The sequence below is a fragment of the Lynx rufus genome, unplaced genomic scaffold (genome assembly GCF_022079265.1).
Source record: "Lynx rufus isolate CCGP_SWC_20201006 ecotype Redwood Valley unplaced genomic scaffold, mLynRuf1.p SCAF_10, whole genome shotgun sequence".
NCBI lineage: Eukaryota > Metazoa > Chordata > Mammalia > Carnivora > Felidae > Lynx > Lynx rufus.
The window spans coordinates 67,060,739-67,082,162 of record NW_025814824.1 but is presented as its reverse complement, the minus strand read 5'-3'; the positions used below and the strand labels follow the sequence as shown (position 1 = coordinate 67,082,162).

Below are 21,424 nucleotides of genomic sequence, written 5' to 3'. Positions count from 1 at the left end.
AACATAAACTCTTAAAAATGGAAGGCTCCTTAAATATCATCTAATCCAACTCCCTCATTTTGCTCCTAAATGAAGAAAATCATGGGGCTAAAAATGCAAAACAAATCATGACAAGTGATTAAGAGGTATTTCTGATGACATCATCTATAACACAATCTTGCTTCAAAAAGTTAAACCTTAAAGCATATATCACATAAATGTGTGAGATGTACTCTCTTTTTCTTGGCTACTCTTAGTGCAAGCTCCTTGACAGAAAGAACCATGTGAATTTCCATAGAGCCTAACAGATAGCCTAATCATATATCCCAGTTTCTATCATACCAACATGATTACTAATGGCACTCCTTTTCACTCTCAAGAGTCTCTTGGACAATAAATTATATAGTAACACTATAAAAATGGGAGCAGAATTGGGGCGCCTGGGCAGCTCAGTTAGCTAAGTGTCCGACTTCAGCTCAGGTCATGATCTGACAGCTCATGAGTTCAAGCCCCGCGTCAGGCTCTGTGCTGACAGCTCGGAGCCTGGAGCCTGTTTCAGATTCTGTATCTCCCTCTCTCTCTGACCCTCCCCCACTCATGCTCTGTCTCTCTCTCAAACATTAAAAAATTTTTTTTTAAATAATTAAAAACAGGAGCTGAATTAATTTCTGTACAAATAAAGTTATAATCAAAGAATACAGTTACAACCAACTACAGTTATAAACAAGTAAATAAAAACAATTAAAACTTACGGTTTTAAATAATTCTAAATTGCAAAGGAGTTTGATCCAATGTATCATGGAAAGAGACCCATAAATGTTTCTTAGGTTCTAAGAGCAACTTGCCTGAGGACTCTAGAAAAGTCTACATTTCCCATCTGAGAATGAACAGAATGTGGGAAGGCAGTGATGCCCAACCAGTAATACTATCAGTGACTTGGAAAAGATTTGTGGGAATACCTTATGCTATGTCCTTTAGCCCTCCTCTCATTTGTGTGGTGTAGGTAAAGAAACAGAACAGTTAAGCGTCCAACTTCAGCTCAGGTCATAATCTCACAGTTCATGAGTTCGAGCCCCCGCGTCGGGCTCTGTGCTGACAGCTCAGAGCCTGGAGCCTGCTTCAGATTCTGTGTCTCCCTCTCTCTCTCTATCCCTCCCCTGCTCATGTTCTTTCTCTCTCAAAAATAAATAAACACTAAAAAAGTTGTTTTTTTTGTAAAGAAACAGAATAGAGGGTTTTTTTTTTTAAAGGCAGAACAATCTTCAGGATAGAAATAATAAAATGCTAACCTAAGGATTACCTGGAGATCAAACACAGTCTACCCATTCTGATATAAATTTTATACATGGCTTACAGTTTTTGGTAAACACAACATGGCCTTCCTAACTCTTTTATGTTTCTGAAATTAATGTCTTTAAAGAAATCAATAAATTCCTGTTCCATGCACTACGCTTATTCTGTCTATAAATATGACACTTCAAATATCACTGATGTTGTGTCATCTCAAGCAATCATCCCTAAAGGCAAAGAGGATGAAATGACAAAAAGACAAATGTAAAGCAACAAAGAATTTTACCTAGACAAGTTCCACTGCTCAGCCAGAACCGGACTCCCAATTTCTTTAACGTTCTGGCTGCTAGCTGCAACAATTCCTTTGCACTCTTCCGAAAGGCCATGGCTTCCACAGTGTTATCATCAAGGTACTGCTACAGATAGAACAGTCAACTATTACAGCCATTTCTAACTTGATACAAATATTTTGGTGACATCTAAATTAAATTTGAAAATTAACCCCATATTATAAATTTTCTGTTATAAAAAATCCAGTCTCAGAGTTCCTTGTTACTTGCACATTTATTTTATAAGACCACAGGAGCAGATTCTTCGAAAGAGAAGTAAAAGGGGAAGAAGTATAACCAGGATTCCCAAAGGATGAGACTTAAACCTTCATCCACTCCCTCCTCCACATCACAATTTAGCAGACTAGGCAGTTAGGAGAAAAGAAGACTAATTCTGAGAGCTAAAAGCATATCTGAACAAAATGCATTCAGTGACATTTTCATGATTCATGGATTCAATTGGTCTTTTGAGACTGCAGAGTGTAGTAGAAACAGCCTGGGATTTTGAATCAGATTATCTGTGTTTAGGTCTAGCCCCTCTTCTTCTCAGCTGTGATGCTGGGCATCTCACCTCAGAAGAGAACACAAGCTCTATGAGGAAAGTAACTTCATTTCATCACTTTATCTCCAGTGCCTGATGAGCAAGGGAATGAGAGAACAAACCTCTCTTATATATAGTTTCCTCACCAGTAACTTGAAGGATAATAATTATACTTTGCAGGACTGCTGTGAAGATTTGATAAGACAATGGATGACAGAAAAATGTCTCATAAACTATGAAGTTCTATACAAATATCATCATGATCATTTACTTGGCCATGCTTTTCTAAGTTTCTTCATTTTTAGACTATTCTAGACTGAGGAAAACACTATAATTCTTCAGTGATGCTTCACTACCTATGGGTCAAAATGGAAACTTCTTGCATAGCAGAAAAGGACATTTGTGTTCTGGTTCCTGTCTACTGGTCCAGCCTCATCTCTACCCTCCTCACACTTCATAATACAGCAGTAACTTCTAACTCCCCCAATATACCACAACTTTTTGAGCCTCCGTGTCTTTACACAAACTATTTTCTTTTATCTGAAATGCTCCAGACCAACAAAATCTTTTAGGTCTGTGTTCCACCCTTTGAGAAACATTCCCTAATTTTCCCAGGAAGATGTATGTATTTATTCTACCAGTACTGCCCTTTTGTTCAACATTTGAGGGGGAAAAAATGTATTTGTCCTAGATACAAAGACAAATGAATCTGTTCAATGAGTTATAATAGTTACCATGTGTAAATACTTTGACTATAATTCTTATCATATTTAATTCACATTTTTTATTTTATTTATGTTTCCTCCGCTAGGCTATAAAGATGGTTCCTGGAGGGCACATACTAAATCTCCCCACCACTGTAGATACAAATTTAGAATAGTGCCTGGCACATAATATGTGAACATCATATAGTGGAAAATGGGTAAATGAATAAATGAATATGACCCTCCTACACTAACCCTGCCTATATAATATCCTGTAATATCCCGTCATTCTTTCATAATATAACAGGAGAAAATATGGTTCCTGGAGGGACTCTTGGGATTTTTTTTTAAACTTTATTTATTTATTTTGAGAGACAGCGAGCGAGAGTGGGGAGAGGTGGAGGAGAAGGAGAGAGTGAGAGAGAGGGAGAGAGGAAGGGAGGGAGAGAGAGAGAGACAGAGAGAGGATCTTAAGCAGGCTTCACGCTCTGTAGGGAGCCTGACACAGGGCTTGATCTCACCATCGTGAGATCATGGCCCGAGCCGGTATCAAGAGTTGGCTGCTAAACCAACTGAGCCACCCAGGCGCCCTGGGACTCTAGGGATCTTAAGAAAAAAGTGTCCCTAGGAAGAAAGTGGGCTCCCAGAAGATAAATTGCCTTCTCCAGAACATACAAATTATACAGGATCCCTTCAAGATGAAAATATCTTCAGAGTCATAGCTTCCCTTAGAACATATAACTGGAGGAGTACCTGGGTAGCTCAGTTTTGGGCGTCCGACTTTGGCTCAGGTCATGATCTCATGGCTCATGAGTTCGAGCCCTGTGTTGGACTCTGTGCTGACAGCTCAGAGCCTGGAACCTGCTTCTGTGTCTCCTTCTCTCTCTGCCCCTCCCCTGCTCATACATGCTCTCTCTCTCTCAAAAAGAAATAAACATTTAAAAAAAATTTTTTTAAATGACTGGAATGAGGGGCACATGTTCTTACCCTTGGTGTGGTGGGAAAGACTGGAGACCCAGGTTTTAGTGAATGCTCAGCCAGTAATGACTGAAAACTGACACAAAGTAATGACACAAAACTGAAACCTCATTTTTTTTTTAATCTGTTAAAGGCAAATACTTGCCTTATTTCACAGAGTGACTGTAAGGGTCAAACTAAATAACAGACATGAAAACTCTGTGATTGATAAAAAACGTTACCCTGATAGTTATGTCCTACTGAGGCTGCCTCCTGCATGGACATACTCCCACCTCTGACATACCTTTCCTACCATGACATTCCCAGAAACTCCATTTCTTAGAATTGACTCTCATATGTATTAAAGTGTATACACTTATCAACCTTTTGCATCTGTTATGGATTTTAAAAATTAGAGTATGCATAATCTTTTCCGCTTAAAAAAATATATCAATCTTGGGCTTACCACGCCTCTGGAAAAAGACAAAATCCCAATTTAAATATCATGTCCATTTGATCTTTGCCATTCAGGCAACCTTTCCACAAACCTTCCCCCCAAGTATAGACTGAAAGTAACATGACAGAAGCTATCCACTCGTTTTATAGATGAGGAAATTAAGGCTCAGAAATTTGTCCAAAGTCTCATAAAAAAAATTAGTAGCTGGAGGAGGATAATATAGTTTTCTAGATATTTCTAGGCCAGGTGTCCAGATATTTCCATGTTTCCCTCTGGTTTTTCACTGGAATTCAACAGACTGGAACTCATTAATTACTTTTTGATGGTTACTGCTGAAACAAATCAAGTTGAGGAAAATGTAAATTATCCTATTTCTAAACTTCTTGGTAGATTTGAGAAAATAATTAAAAGTAAGTAAGTCAAGAGAACACTTCCCATTCTCTTCCCCCTCCCATCCTGAACTATTCACTATTAGAACCATTAGGTAAGGCAGAGCAAGAAAATGCTTATGAGTGGCCGGTGTCAGAGCCTGAGCAAGTGATAAGAGAACCACATGGAGGGAGGTGTCCAGTGCTGAGAGTCAGAGCCTGAACAGTTTGAGAAGTATGTCCGTAGATGGGGGCAGCCCAGTAGGAGATTATTAACACTCAAGCAGGGTGAGGACAGCATCCATGTGGGAAACAGGACAGAAGCAATGACAGGAGACTAAACAAGTAAGTAAATATATTAAGAATAACAGGAGTTATGTTTCTTACTATTTGAGAAGGGAGTCACAAATAAGAAGATAAACCCTATGATGTTTAACTGAAACATAAAGTAGTTGGCTGGTGGTATCAGTGTGAATTCATGGATCTTGATAGATGGATATAGAAATAAATAGAAATAAATACACACACACACACACACACACACACACACACACACACACAATCACTCAGAGGGTCTGTGTGCAACAAAACCCAAGTAGCAATGAGCACACCTGGCATCCAAACCTTCACTTATTTATTTATTTAATTAGAGAGGAAGAACGTGAGCAGGGGAGGGGCAGAGAGAGGGAGAGATAGAATTCCAAGCAGGCTCTGCACTGTCAGTGCAGAGCCCTACGTGGGGTTTGATCACATGAATGCTGAGATCATGGCCTGGGCTGAGATTAAGAGATGGACACTTAATCAACTGAGCCACCCAGGTGCCCCCAAACCTTCACTTCTAAAAGGAACCAGGACTTAAAGAAATGGCTGATTCCATGTGTGTGGCAGGGAAATTACAAGATGAACCTAGAGCACCTGTGGCAAAGAGCAAACAAGTGCTCAAAAACTGATGAAGACATGTCAAAATGACAGAAGTCATCATGAAGGGGTTCCCACTGGCCAAATATGAATCAATTTGAAGATAATGAAAATAATGAATGTAGTGAATAAAATACAATGCAGTAAATAAAATAGGAAACCACGAGTTCATACTGATATAGACAAATAAATTAAAAGATTGATGATGAGGGGCACCTGGGTGGTTAAGTCAGTTGAGCGTTTGACTCTTGATTTTGGCTCAGGTCATGATCCCAGTGTCATGCGATCAGGGCCCTGCCTTGGTCTCCACGCTGAGCATGGAGCCTGCTTAAGATTCTGTCTCTCTACCTCTTTCCCTCTTCCCCACTTGCACGCTCTCTCTCTAAAATAAAATTGAAAAAAAAGATTGATGATGACACTGACAATATTTTCATAGTTTTAAAGTACCTTCATGCCAAATTTCTATTAATGACAAAGGGAAAAACAGAAACTTCACAGGATTGAAGCTAGCAGACAGCACTTTAATCAAGTGATCAATGTAACATAGCAGTAATGGGACAAATCACAACCACACAGCACCTGATAGGATGTAATGAGAAGAGCACAGAATCACTTGTGGTGTTCCTACTACAGGTGTATAACCTGAATCTAACATGAGGAAAAACAGACAAACCTCTAGATGAGGGACAATTTACAAAACATCTCCCTGTAATCTTCAAAAGCATCAATCATAAAACTTTAAAAAGGACTATCAAACCATTTCAGACTGAAGGAGACTGAAGAGATGAAAAAATTAAATACAACATGTGATTCTGAATCCTTTTATTATAATTTATTCTGAACTGAATTCTTTTATCACAAAAGCTATTTCTGGGGCAATTAGCAAAACTTGAATGGGGATTAAAATGGTGATCTAACATCCTTATTTCTGTATTAAGACAATGTAGGACAATGTTTTTGTTTGGGGAAAATACTAAATTATTCGGGGTTGTGGGGTATATGGTCGACAACTTACTCCCAAATGGTTCAGGAAAAATATTTATTTGTATTTATTTACCACTTTTCTGAAAGTTTAAGTATGTTTCCAGAAAAAAAAAATATTAAAAATAGAAAGTTAGAAGGTTGTTTTATGAGTTCTGTGAGATTAGTTCACTGCTTACTTTACACCAGGCATTGTATTTAAGATTGTTTGGCGCCATCAAGTGTTCAAAGTTATATATGTTCACTTTAATTTGAAAACGGGACCTTGGTTCTAATAGTAAGAAATAATGAAGAATGAAACATTTAAGAGAATAAGAATAAAAGAGTTATCAACTTAATTAGGCACCCTAAATCAGTAATACCAATACAATAACAAAAGAGAAAAGCAGATTAGAAATCACAAGTATATCTTGCTGCAAGTGAAGGGACACAAATAATGTAATTAAGAATGAATACAAAGTTCCACCTGATTTTACTATAAATATAAACCTCCGGCGGGATGGTAGTCTTGCTATGTGATGGTGCTTTAAACACCAAAACTACGAGGCTATGTATGATAAGCTGATAAGCCTTCTGAGTATCTGCCATCCATATTCTTTACTCAAAAGCTGATTGAGGGCTTGCGCTGAAAATTTCAAAAGCAAGAATGAAAACACGCAATTAAAAAACCTGATACCATCCTAATGATGTACCAATATTTTGAAGCATTTTACATTTTACATTGCTTTCTCACAAAGATCGACAAAATCAGCCTGGGCAAATGCTTGCTAGGGAATGGAGAAGTCCTAATAAGTGTCCTTAGAAAATTCATTTGATTCAGATGAGCACCTTATTCCCCAAACATTTTTCCAAATTATAGGACCTTTTCTTTGTGCCAGATGCTGCTCTAGATATTGGGGCTACAGAAGTGAACAACAAGCCTGCCATCAATAAGTTCACATAATCTAGTAGGGGGACAAGACATACACTGCAATTCACTGTGGGAAGTGCTCTGACAGAGGTGGCAACCAGAGCAAACTCCCTTAAGGCAAGAAGAGCGAGTGGTCAAGCTCAGGCAGCAGACTGCATCTCCTCTGCTTCCTGTTACTTCCTTCGTGGTAGGGGTATGATGCTCAGCACTTGTCGACTACAGTAGATTCGTCCACATAGTTTTCCAGCTTGTCATCCATGAGGCTGACTGGGTATGTTTCACAGCTCACAATTACAGATCTAAGGAGACTGGGCTGGGAAGACCCACCAGGAAGGCTGTCAGGCCTTGGTCCCAGGGACCAGCACCGCCTACCAGAAAAATCTTGCATTTGCGGGTGCGGGGCACTTAGCCAGCGATTATACAGCTGGTACTTCGTCTCCTCATTCTATTCCTGTCCATGTGTCTACACCTTTCTTAGAAGGGAACTCCAGAAAATAAAGGGCAAGTGGAAGGATCGGGGTACCAAAACCCCACCATAAATTCTGACTGGTTTCACTGTATTTCTGTTTTAAGTCATCTCTCAGAGCTGAAACTTCATGCCTCTCAAAATCATCTTTACATCCCCAGGGTCAGCAGAGTTCCTGGGAAAATGGCTTTCGATAAGTGTTTATTGAATTGAAAGCGAGAGCAGCAGAATAAAGTAAAGTTCAAAAAGCACTGGTCTCTGCATAGCATTTACCTTCAAAACCTTCATAAACACAGAACATTCATATGCATTGCCAGCCCTCTGAGAAAAACTGCATTTTCCGTGAAACCTTTCCCAAATCTACATGGTCCATCTTCTACAGTGGCTTCATCCTACGGGGGGGGCGCTTTAAGAATGCGCCACCTTTGATAGTGTTTATGGGGTATCCTAACTGAAAGCAGAGGCCAGTACTAAACCTACCAGAGCCTACCCCAATAAAACAAGGTCTCCATAAACATCACACCATTCAACTAGGAGAGAAATCATTTCTTAAGGTTAATGTTTACTCTCCTTTAAAAAAAAAATTCAAATAAAGCAATCTAGAAGAAAAACAATGAATCAAAAAAGATGTTTTCTTACCTATTTTCTATAGGTCCCTTCATTTCCTACCCCTCCCTGGAAACATTAAAAATAAACACACCTCTTTTAATTTAAAAAAGTACAATATTTGATTACTTCTAACCTGAAAGAATGCTCGAGCTTCCTTATACCTACACTCAATAAACCGAGAGTGTGGTATTTCTTCTAGAAAGTGCACTGGATCTTTCGGGATGAGAACTTCGAGTCCATCAACAGTAATTTGTTGTAACTCTGGCCTGAAAACAAAAGTGAGGATTTCTTATTGGGACTTAACCCAGAAAGCTGGCAGCCTCTTCAAAACACACGACATAAGCAAAAAAGCTAAACATCAAGCATATTTTCCTCAGTTACCACTTTTTAAGATCTACTCTCTCAGCACCTGTCAAATATACAATGCACCACTGTTAGCTATAGTCACCACAATGTCCATTACATCCCCAGAACTTACTTATCTTATAACTGGAAGTTTGTACCTTTTGACAATTTTTACTATGTAAGCATATATCCACGAACATACTTTCTCCTGTGTTTGCACATTTTATGAATATAATCAAGAGTTGTATGGGGCGCCTGGGTGGCGCAGTCGGTTAAGCGTCCGACTTCAGCCAGGTCACGATCTCGCGGTCCGTGAGTTCGAGCCCCGCGTCAGGCTCTGGGCTGATGGCTCAGAGCCTGGAGCCTGTTTCCGATTCTGTGTCTCCCTCTCTCTCTGCCCCTCCCCCGTTCATGCTCTGTCTCTCTCTGTCCCAAAAATAAATAAACGTTGAAAAAAAATTTAAAAAAAAAAAAAAAAAAAAAAAAGAGTTGTATTATTTTACGCATTGCTTCTGTCACTCAACATTGTGGGATTCATCTACGTTGTTACACAGAGCACTAATCCATTCATGTCCCTGCTCTACAATACTTCACGGTATGAATACACAAAGTCTGGGGGCATTAAAAACAATGTTTCTAGTATTTCGTATGTGTATTTCCTAGCATGCATGTACATGAGTTTCTTGCTGTTGGGTATTTACATTTCAAAACTGATTTGTGTGAATTACATGTTAGATTTAATTACAAAATGTAGGAAAAGAGTAAGAATTCATGACTGGACAATACAGGTTTCAGAACTCCCCTTTACCTCCTGAATTTACCTGTCAAAAGCTCCAGGATAACGGCCAAACTGTAACTTTCGAAAAGGAACAAATTTCCGGTCCACGCGTCCTTTGAGTCGTAAATGGCCGTGCCAGAGGTAGTTGCCACTCCTCTCATGAAAGACCACCAAGTGGATGGCATGATTAGCCAATCTGCAGATGTAGTGCAGGGGAATTTCGGTTCCAGAAAGTGAGTCTATTCCATCCAGCCGGGGGTCTTTGCTCTCAACCTTTAGGCACTGAAAGCCCATATTTTCAGCTGTCCGAAACCAGCCCTCCTAAAACCAAAGAAACATCAAGCTTAAATATTTAAAACCAAACACTGGTAGCAAAACTAAATGGATTCTTACATTGAGTCAAGCCATACACATATTTTGCTAATCTCCTCTTTGCCCAAAGATTTCAAACTAAGGGTGGCAAGCGGGGAAGGTGGTGGTGGGAGCATAAGGAGAATATCAAAAAGGGAAACTACGTAGCTCAGCACACATGTTCAAAGACACCCTTTATGAACATGCATATCAATTTCTTCCTTGGAGAGAATGCTCATTTTAGTGTTCTGTGGTTAGCATCTATAAGGCAAATGTTAATGTAAGGATAGCACTTAAAATAAAACTTGTAATTTTCAATTTAACTTCTATTAATTTCTATCTTCAAATGTGCTTCAAAAGGGTGGTACTTTCCTCTCATACTTTGTATCCCAACGCCTTAAACTGCTACTATAATAGAAGTCCATCAGGATGCAAACCATCAGAAAACAGATGAAGGCATTTTCCAATATCATTAGTTATAGTATAAATCTCATGTAGTAAAATTAATCTATATGGTAGATTTTTAGTCCTAAGACCAACAACCAGTGCTATGGATGATTAAGCAGCATAAATTATTGAGAACACCTGAGATGTTAATAGTAGGCTTTGTAATTTCCAAGGAACTTTAATAAACATTATTGCATTTACATGACATCTATCATATAAAATAAGTAGCATAGGTATGATAGATTAAAAAACAGACTCATAGAAGCCTTAAAAAAAAAACAATAACAGGCAGAGCCACTGCCAGTACTTAGGTCTTATGCAACCAAATCCAAGGTTCTTTCCATTCTTAATACTACCTCTCTAGTCTCTATTTATATAATGTGTATGAAGCTCATTCGCATTCATTATCTCATCTGATGCCCCCAGAATCTACTTGAGGTCATCAAGGAAGATATTATTATACCTAGTCTACAGTTAAGGAAAACAAACTTCTAGGTGGTAATATCAGATTTTAACATTATTAAATTAAGGAGCTGTGTCTGTAAGTTTGTCTTAAAAGCCACAGCATTCATAAACATTCTTCAAGAGTACTTTATTCACATCACTTACTACTGTTGAATGTTATCTGGATTAGATGTATCCTCACCCATGCTCTTATAGCAGACATAGACCCCTATCGTAGTATTGATTATACTGCTTTTTAATTGTTTAAACTCCATCAATAAACTGCAAGTTCCTCAACCATAGGAATCAACAGAGTGACTAGTACCCAGCAGGTGCTCAATAGATATTTGTTGTTACTAGTGTTTATACTCTTATATGAGAGGAAGTGTTAATTCGGTAGAGAATGCTAACAGCAATGACAACTGTCCTCTCCTTTATGGATAAAGAACTAAACTGTGCCCTAGTCAAAGGAATTTGACTAGGAAATATCCTATAGGAAATATAGGATATAGAAATCCTATATTTAGCAATATAAATAAATATAAATCCTGTATTTAGGAATATAAATATAGGAAATATCCTATAACAGTTCCAGGCCTGGCTTTACAATCTTCATAAAATCTTTCATGCGTTCCCTCTTACGTCTGCATCTAGGGAAGCAAAGAACTCCAAGGTGGAAAAACCATTTACACAAATGAAACAGCCTATATCCCTAAATCTCTAGAGAAAAGTCATCCAGAAATATCTCTGACCAAGAAATCCACACTGTACTTAGGTAAAGACAATTACTCCTTTCTTGTGCTAAATCAACAAGATTTTAGGGATGTTTTTTAATAGCATCCAATGCAACTTACCCTCGTTAATGCAATTTCACCTTAATTATCCCTATATTAGATTGATCAACTATGGGACTCCTCTTTTTCCTTTTCTCATTTGGTCTGCTAAGAGGTGGAAAGTACTGACTGAGAGTGAGAGTAGCTAATTCAGAGATGGAATCCACAGTGCAGGATGAAAGAAATGCATGATAAGTTGGTAAATCCAGGAAAAATTTAAAAGGCCAGCCAGACCTTGAAGGGGAATCAGACCCTGGGTTGTGGGAAGAAAGACTGACAGACAAAATAGGAGGAACTCTGAAACGGCTTATCTTATAATCGTGAGAGAAAAGTCAGAACAAAGTAGTTGCTCTGATCAAACAGAGCAAAGGCCTAGGTCAAGGCTGTACTGCACAAATCTACTTCCAGTTGCCTTTGGCAGTCGTTTGTTCACTTTATTGTCATGGTAATAATAAGGAATAATTACATGCAACTTATGTCTACAATAATTTGATCTAGTGTTCTAGATCTAACCTTTGGGAGAAGGTTTAGGGAGGACAGGGAGAAGGTTTAGGGAGGTTTAGGGTTTGGGAAGGCTCTATGTGATGTCATATGTATAAAAGGACAAACGTGAACCTGTGTGCTTATTCTGGGTACTGCTGACCTTCTGCTTCTTCCACTGACTGTGGTCATATCAGTGTTGCCAATTGTAGCTTATTTCCTTTCTTCTAAAGTACTGGTCCTCAAAGCCAGTGTTACTGTATCCAAGAGTCATTTAAAAAAATTGTGGGCATATTTTTGACTACCATAATGATTGAGGAAGACACAACTGGCATTTAGAGGCATAGGCCAAGAATACTAGACACCCTAAAATCCAAAATATGAAAATCTGCCTTGTGTCCTGAGTAATTTCAAATGTTCTATCAGATAGTCCTGTAGTGAAAACCTTATTCGTAATCATCTGAGACCTCTACTTCCCAGGAATACAATAGCCATGTTAAAGGGGAGACAATTTTACTTTTTGTTGTTGGAAACTTGCTCACTATTTTAAAAAACCACATTACTAACAATATCATTCATAATATGACTGTATATTTGAAGCTACTTGCATTCAATGATCTAACCGAAAAGTGCAACCATCTGAATTACTTCATTATGTTTTCCAGTGTAGTCATGACTGAGCATTTATATGCTGAAATACACATTTTCCTTTTATTTCTAATTTATATTATAGCTAAGACATCATATTGATTTAGGGGATTATGTATATAGACAGGGTATAATTTCTATAAACCTCATTTGGGGAAAATAAAGGAACACTATAAAATACTCTTTGTAGAAAAGGTTTATAAGCTTTGTAGTCTTTTTCTATGTCGATTCCTAGTCCAGTAGGAATGGCTAACAGATACTGACGTTTAGGAGTCAGTCAGTGAAAAGGTTGGCATAGCCTTAAAACCTTACGCTGAAAGTCACCAGTTTATGAAACACAGCCACAACAAAAAGCTTCCAACTGGTTTCCAGTTGGAACTGAACAAAGAGCAATTAACCTTGCAGAAAGCCTGTGTCATGAAAACCAAATAAAACAAATAACCATAACAAAAAATAAACACCCACAAGGGATTTAGAAAAACAAAATGTAGCAGGGGGCAAAAAAACTAAATAGAAAACAAAAAACATGACAATCTACAGAGCGAAAAAGACAAAACTGTACCCACGAAACAAGAACGCTATTATAAGAAACAAGAATACACAAAACTTTTTTAAAAATATAAAAATTTTGAGCAAGAATATGATAAAAATCAATGGCATTGTTAAAGATTTTGTTTAAAAGTAGAACAGTTAGAAAAAGATGAAAAATCATACAGCAAAGATAAGAAAATGAGAGAGTCAATTCTAGAGGTCCAACAGCCAAGAAATAAAAAATTCTTTCTTTCAGAAAGAAAGAACACTTTTATTCAATACTATCCTGGAGGGGTTCCTATCTAAATCAATAACTACCTAAATCAATAACACAAGAAAAAGAAATTAGGTGTAAGGGTTAGAAAGGAAGAGACTAAATTGCCTTTTTATGCAGAAAATACAACCAATCGCATTCAAAGAGAGAAAAGGAAAGAGAAGGTGGGAAAGGGGGTGAGAAAGGGAGAATGGGAGGAAGAGACTTTGGACTTTATCTGTAGAGTGCAGAGTTCAGAACAGTAGCTGGGAAACAGGATGCAGCATTTCCATCTACCTATAGTAATGAATTGGAAAAGGAAGAGGAAAAATATCCACATTACCCACACGCCGTCCCCACCCCACACAAAACTATGAGATAGCAAGGAGTAAATCTTATTAGAAATGTGCAAAATCCGGGGCGCCTGGATGGCTCAGTCAGTTAAGCATCTGACTTCGACTCAGGTCATGATCTCCCGGTTCGTGAGTTTGAGCCCCGGGCCAGGCTCTGTGCTGACAGCTCAGAGCCTGGAACCTGCTTCAGATTCTGTATCTCCCTCTCTCTCTGCCCCTACCCACTCAGCCTCTGTCTCTGTCTCTCTCTCAAAAATAAAACATTAAAACAAAATTTTTTTAATGTGCAAAATCTGTAAGAAAAATTACAATATTCTAACAAAGCTCATCAAAGGACACTTGAATTAAAGGAGGTATATTTATGTTCATGGATAAGAAATCTTAATATTTTAACAATATCTAGAAACTTTTCATGCTTTTGCTTTCTCAGACTAGCCTGGATGATGAAAGAGACACGTGGTCCAGGGACTCCACTGCCCCATCTGCCAGCCAGCCATCCTGAAGAAGCAGAGCTGCCTAGCTGACTGGAAGTTGAGCTTAGCTGAGACCAGAAGAGCTGCCCAGCTAAATGCTACCCAAATCACTGTCACAGAATCATGAAATGACACAAATGATTGTTGTTTAAGCCACTAACTTTAGTGTGATTGGTTACACAGCAGAAGCTAACTGCTGTATAAGTCAAATTAGAAATCAAACGTGCAAGTAAAAAAGAAACATTTTCAGATATGCAAGGTTTCAGCCTCCCATTCATCCGTTCTCAGAAAGGAATTCCTAAAATGTTGTGAAGGGGTTTACGGAACAATATATGCGCAGCACATCAGTCTGTAGTAAGGCAAAATGAGCAAAAGCTCTGGAAGGGATGTCTCTAAGGGAAAAGAAATGGAACTGAGAGATTACCTGATGTGTTGGATTATAAAACATAGTTTTATGTTTCTGTTACAGAGTTTATACACAGGTTATTGATACACAGAAAACCAGCCAACAAAACAGGAGAAGACAGTTGTATAAGGAACATGATGAGATTAAACTAGGTAGCATCCATGTGATTATACATTCATAAGGTCAACACTGACTACTAATTTAACTACAAAATGTGATTAATGATGATAGGAGAAGAGAGTGTGTATGTGCGTGTAAATGGAGGCAGAAGAGATGATCAGTTAAGTTCTTGTTATTCATAACGTAAGTAGGAAATATTTAAAAAAGCAGAAGCAGAAAATTTCATCTGTAAATGAGAAGATAAAGCAGGTAGAAAGAGGTGAAAGTGGTTGACTCTACAAGGGGAAGTAAGGGGTGAAGAGAGAAGAGCAGACTGCTCTTCTTCCTTATGAGTTCTGCATCACCATCTGACTTTTAACACAGTAGTCTAATTAAAAATAAATATTAAATTGAAAATACCACATCTTAACTTTTCCATATGTTTAAGTATTTTCAAACTATAAAACTGGGAAGAAAGAAAAAAAAAACATGCCAGCAAAAATCAGGTACTTATGTGGACACTTCATCTGTCTCATCACTGGCATCATTGCCTGGAAAGAACCACAGGTCAGAAAAAAGTCGGAGCTCAGTCTCGGCGGCCCTGTGGGAAAGCCCAGGGCAATCAAGAGACCGTGCAGCTTACACTGCTTTCCCACCATCGTCCTGGGACATAAGCCTACCTATCCGGGTTGAAGGCGACTAAACAGATCCCACGGCAGAGTTAGTGCACACTTACCATGGGTGGCTGACTAGCTAGTTAAGTTCATTTAATCTGGTGCTAATTTTCTTACTCTTACTTGGATAATTCCTCAGAATGAAAAATAGTGAACTTGGGTGGTTAGAGGTATTGCAGATAAAGAAGGAAGCAGATTTTTGGCATGTTTGGTTGACTTTTGCCTTGTAACCACTAAGCAGGATGAAAATAGACGCTTGAATTTTTTGGATACGCTTAAGAAGCACACTCCATTTGAGTATCGAACCATACTGCACACTTACAAAGAGGAAAGAACAGTGCTGTAGACTAGTGATATCGCCTTCATGTATACCTTATTTAGCAGATACTGAAAGTTCATCACCAAATCCCTTTCTACTTGCCTGCCTACACTGATGGAAGTGCTAAATAGCTCTTTTTAGCCTCCTTCACAACAAGAAGACATATGAGTCTAGTTCTGAACAATGAGCTGGAAGCTGTTTACCAGATGCTTCTGAGAAAATTTTTGCTTCAAAGGACGCATTGCATCACCATCCTTTCCTCTCATCTTACTGCCTTGAGCATGGATATGATGCCTCAGAACCAGGACAGCTGTTTTGCAATGATGAGAAAAATGAAGAAGAACTTCAATAATGCCAGCCCTGACATAGTGGGCAGCTGAACTAATGTCAACAGCACCAATCTTTCAAAGTCTTGTTACACAAGAAAAATAAGCCCCCTATTTGCTTAGGACATTATTGTCTCCTGTTACTTATAGCTGAAAATACTCCCAATACAATTTATGAAAAGTTTTAAAGATTTTTTTGAAATGTTTTACATTTTAACTGGTTTAATCCCATACTATTTTGTAAAAGACACAGTCTGTTATCTGAAAGCAAATCATCTTACCTCATTCTTCCATAGGTGATACCGCAGGGCAAATGCAGTAAAGTCTCTTGGAACACAGAAAAACTTGCATTCTGAGGTGGAGCCATGAGAAATATTTTTGACTTGTTCAAAGTCTTTATTAATCAATTCCAGAATCAAAGGATCGATAAGGAACACTGGTACATTTTGGCTGGATGTTAGCATAACAAATTTTTTAACTGCACACTGTTTGAGAAGAAAAGAATCCCCTTTATTCTTCTCAACCAATACAACAATTTACCTTATTAAATTTTTATTCATTAATTTTATAAGAAATATAGAAGGTTTACTCAATAGATACCATGCTTATTACTGTATTCAACAAATAAGCAAATAAATAATAAATACATGGTCCCTGCTCTTAAGGTATACACCACTGACTGAGGAACATGAACAAATATGTATAATGCAAGGTAAAATACTCTCTAATAAAAATACATGCAACAGCTACTAAGTAACTGTACATCAAAAGAATAACAAAATCTTCATTAGAGGAAGTCTGAGATGGAAACTTTGGGCTTACAAATTATTCCCTTGGTATTAGCTACAACTTTTTGAGCCAAAGTGGAAGAGGAAATACCAGATCTGTCAGATTTTAAAAATCAGTCATGTCAACCTTTTCAAATTCAAAATCAATTGTATGTACCATTTTTCTTCATATTTGTTACACTGTTTAATAATGCTTATAAGCAAAAGATTCAAACTAAAATATCTTGCCTGCTTGACTATTCCCATATATAGTTTGATTTTCTAATAATATTTTAATATTTAAAAAAATTTTTTTAATTTACATTTATTTATTTTTGAGAGACAGAGAGAGAGAGAGGGCACAAGTAGGGAGGGGCAGAGAGAGAATGAGACACAGAATCCAAAGCAGGCTCCAGGCTCTGAGCTGTCAGCACAGAGCCCAAAGCGGGGCTTGAACTCACAAATCATGAGATCATGACCTGAGCCAAAGTCGGATGCTTAACCAACTGAGCCACCCAGGTGCCCCAATATTGTAATATTTTAAAATAGAATTCTTTTGGGCAATGAGTAGAGTCCCCTACTGAAAAAACAAATTTCAAAATTACAAGGGAAACACAATAATCACACTCAAGAGTAAGTAGCACCAAGGGCAGCAAAGATCGATAGAATAACAGCATTGCTTAAAAGCATACTTTAATGGAAGTAACAAGGATTTCAAAGGGATGTATGCCCATCAGAAAGGTGCCTCATAGAATTAAGGGTAAACTCTTATTCCCCAAATCTGAAGAAATATGTAAAAACATAAATAAGATAATAAATAAATAAGGATATTAAGACTTTTAAGGATAGGAAAAAAATGAGATAAAGCTAGGAATAAGTCTCTTACCATTTGTTTTTAAGGCAGAGTATGCAAATACCAAGACTACAATAATCTTTGCTCTAGAGTTTATTATCTCTTAGTGGGAGAAACATCTATAAGTAAAAAGCTAGTTAGAAAAACAACTTTATGCCAGAAGATTCAATAACTTAGATGAAATTAACAAATGTCTTTAAAAACACAATTAACAAATTATCACAAGATGAAACAGGAAATCTGAATTGCCCTATACCTTTGAACAAAATTGAATTTTTATATATATTTGTTACGTATTGACATATATTTATTATATATTCGTATATATTTTATTTATTTATTTATTTATTTATTTATTTATTTATTTATTTACACTGCCATCAAACAATAGCACCAAGAAGTAAAAACTCCAGACTCAGATGGTTCACAGGTGAATTCTCTTAAAGATTTAAGGAATAATACCAATTCTACAAAAACTCTTTCAGAAAACTAAGCAGGGAGGAATCCTTCCTAACTCATTGTATGAGGCCAGTGTAATCCTGATAACAAAACCTGACAAAAACATTACAAAAAAAATTACAGACCACCATCCCACATGAACATAGATGCAATTATACTTAACAACATACTACAAAATCAATTCCAGTAGTTTTATCAAAAAAAGGCCAAAAAAAAAAAAGAGTAAATATCCTGACCAAGTAGAGTTTATCCCAGAAATGAAAGGTCAGTTTAGCATTTGAAAATCAATCAATGAAATTTACTACATCAACACAACAAAGGGGGAAAACCCTATGAAAATTTCAATACAGAAAAAGTATTTAACAAAATTCAATACCTATTTTATTCAGTGATTAAAACCTGTCAGTGAACTAGGACTAGGATACTTTCTCAATTTGATAAAGAGTATGAACAAAAGTATCTGTTTTTGAGTTCAGGAGTTCTTCATTAATTCTTGATACCCATCTTGTGTCAGATACATGTTTTGCAAATATTTCCTACTCTGTGGCATTTCTATTCATTTTCTTAATGTGTCTTTTGAGGAGTAGAAGTCTTAAATTTTGACATGCTAACTTATCAATTTATTTTTCTTTTATGGTTGTTGCTTTCTGTGCTTTATACCAGGAGAATAAAAGAAATGCTTCTGGAAGAAAGATGATGAAATGACCGACACTGGCACACATAAGGTGCTTATTAAATGTTTGTTGAATAAATCTCATTCAGCTTAGTGTTAAATGCAAACATGATGAACACGTTAATGGCTTCATTATAATTATTGATGTAAATATAGATTAGGGCAGGGTCTAGGAGAAATTCTGTAATTCACCTTCTAAATATGCCTTCCAGATTGTTATCAATGTAATCCCTGGAAACAGATGTCCAACTGACTCTAAAGCCAATTAATTTTAAATCAACATGACTATTATCATCTGGCCTTCAGTAATTCATTTTGTTTACAAGAAAGAAAAATGTCTTGTTGAAAACAGGGTACACTGACACTCTAATAGCCTGTTCATCTAGAAGGGCTTGGTGGGACCCGTTCTTAGTGAAAGGCTAGCTCCTTATAATCATCATTTCATTTCCTAAGTGCTCTCAAGGCATCTGTTTAATAACTCATTCTAAAATTTTGTCAGGGCTCAGTATCACATTATTGATCAGATTTTGCCTTTCCTTCTGTGGGACCCAAGGAATTTAACAAAAATCCCCTACCCCTGGACAAGCAGAGCAAGACTAACTCCATTTTGTGCTACACCCACCATCTCAAGTATAACCCCCACCCTAGTCAAGCCGGTGAGCACACCCTTACTGGAAACCGGCTCATACAGGAACGCGAACCCCTAACCGCCAAAGAATGTAAACCTCGTCTTTTGCCTGCCCAACTTGCGCACCAATTGCAGGGAGGATTCCTCCCTGCTCCTTGGTGGTCTCTCGGATTTGAAATCAGGGGCATTATACCCTCCTTCTAAAATACTAGAACGAAAGTATTTTATTACTTCTCCCCTTTAACGTGATGCTGCAAATGTCTAAGAGTGATTCTTAGCACCATGCAATGTAATTAACAGACAACGCATTGGATGTAGTGAGCTGCTCTTTAATTTTTGCTCACTGATCTTGAAAGTAAACCCATTTATTTTTTTTTAAGTTCATTTATTTATTTTGAGAGACAGAAAGAGAGTGTGAATGGGGAAGGAGCAGAGAGTGAGGGAGAGAGAGAATCCCCACTGCTGAGCCTGACATGGAGGCTCGATCACACAATCATGAGACCATGACCTGAGACAAAATCAAGAGTCAGACACTTAACCAACTGAGCCACCCAGGCACCCTGAAAGTAAACCCTTTAAAAAAAAAATCCATTCTTTTCTCCCACCTCAAAGATCCTTCCCTGAATGAAAAAGTTGGGTCTTTCCATTGCCTTCAGACTACCCTAAGTTCATAGAGTAAAACATCTGCTATTTTATATAAATTAAAAGTTCAACCTAATACTTCACAGTTGAGGAGCCTGGTATAGGATATCCCAGACTTATCTGTTGCACAGTCGTTCAAAGCCAACTGGTGCCAGCAATGACCTAAAATTATCACCTTTATTGCTGCTTCATAATTTTGAAAACCCACTTCCAATCTGAAGCTTCATGTCTCTGGTTAAAGAGAAGCCAAAGACTAAGGGTGCTGAGCCTGGGTGGCTTAGTTGGTTAAGTGTCTGACTCTTGACTTCGGCTCAGGTCATGATGTCATAGTTTGTGGATTTGAGCCCCACATCAGGCTCTGTGCTGATGACGCAGAGTCTGCTTGGGATTCTCTGTCTCCTCTCTCTGGCCCCATGCCCCACACTCTCTCTTTCTCTCTCAAAAATAAATAAATAAACTTAAAATGTGGCAAGAAGAGAAATGCATACTTCTAAAGAAAAAAAAAAAGGAGAAACCAAAGACTGAAGTGCATCCACAAGAAATAACTGGTCATATCCAAAATGTATACTAATAGGATAAATGTAATTTTTTATTAGTAATAAGTAACCTAACATTGTTTTTCACTCTAAATTTGGTTAACAAAAAGGTAAGAAAACATATTTTGTAAATGTTTGCCTCTGAAATTTATAAACCCAAACAGGGACATACTGTACATATTGCTAGTTTTCCTAATCTTCAAGAGAAAACATGTTAAACATGAATAGACAGTTCTCCAAAGAAGACATCCGGATGGCCAACAGGCACATGAAAAGATGCTCAACGTCACTCTTCATCAGGGAAATACAAATTAAAACCACATGGAGATATCACCTCATGCCAGTCAGAGTGGCTAAAATGAACAAATCAGGAGACTATAGATGTTGTAAAGGATGTGGAGAAATGGGAACCCTCTTGCACTGTTGGTGGGAATGCAAACTGGTGCAGCCACTCTGGAAAACAGTGTGCAGGTTCCTCAAAAAATTAAAAATACAACTACCCTCTGACCCAGCAATAGCACTGCCAGGAATTTACCCAAGGGATACAGGAGGGCTGATGCATAAGGGCACTTGTACCCCAATGTTTACAGCAGCACT

At 37.7% G+C, this 21,424-nt stretch overlaps 1 protein-coding gene across 2 annotated transcripts in view; it reads right to left on the bottom strand.

Moving 5' to 3' along the window:
• Positions 1–21,424, bottom strand: part of FKTN (fukutin) — a 68,108-nt gene that overhangs the window by 35,095 nt on the left and 11,589 nt on the right. For both annotated transcript variants that reach the window (XM_047067403.1, XM_047067396.1), the window contains exons 3-6: positions 16,551–16,754; positions 9,676–9,953; positions 8,643–8,775; positions 1,556–1,685 (exon numbers count right to left, since the gene is read on the bottom strand). In XM_047067403.1, the coding sequence (XP_046923359.1) occupies positions 1,556–1,685; positions 8,643–8,775; positions 9,676–9,953; positions 16,551–16,754 (745 nt within the window). The remainder of the gene's footprint in view (positions 1–1,555; positions 1,686–8,642; positions 8,776–9,675; positions 9,954–16,550; positions 16,755–21,424) is intronic.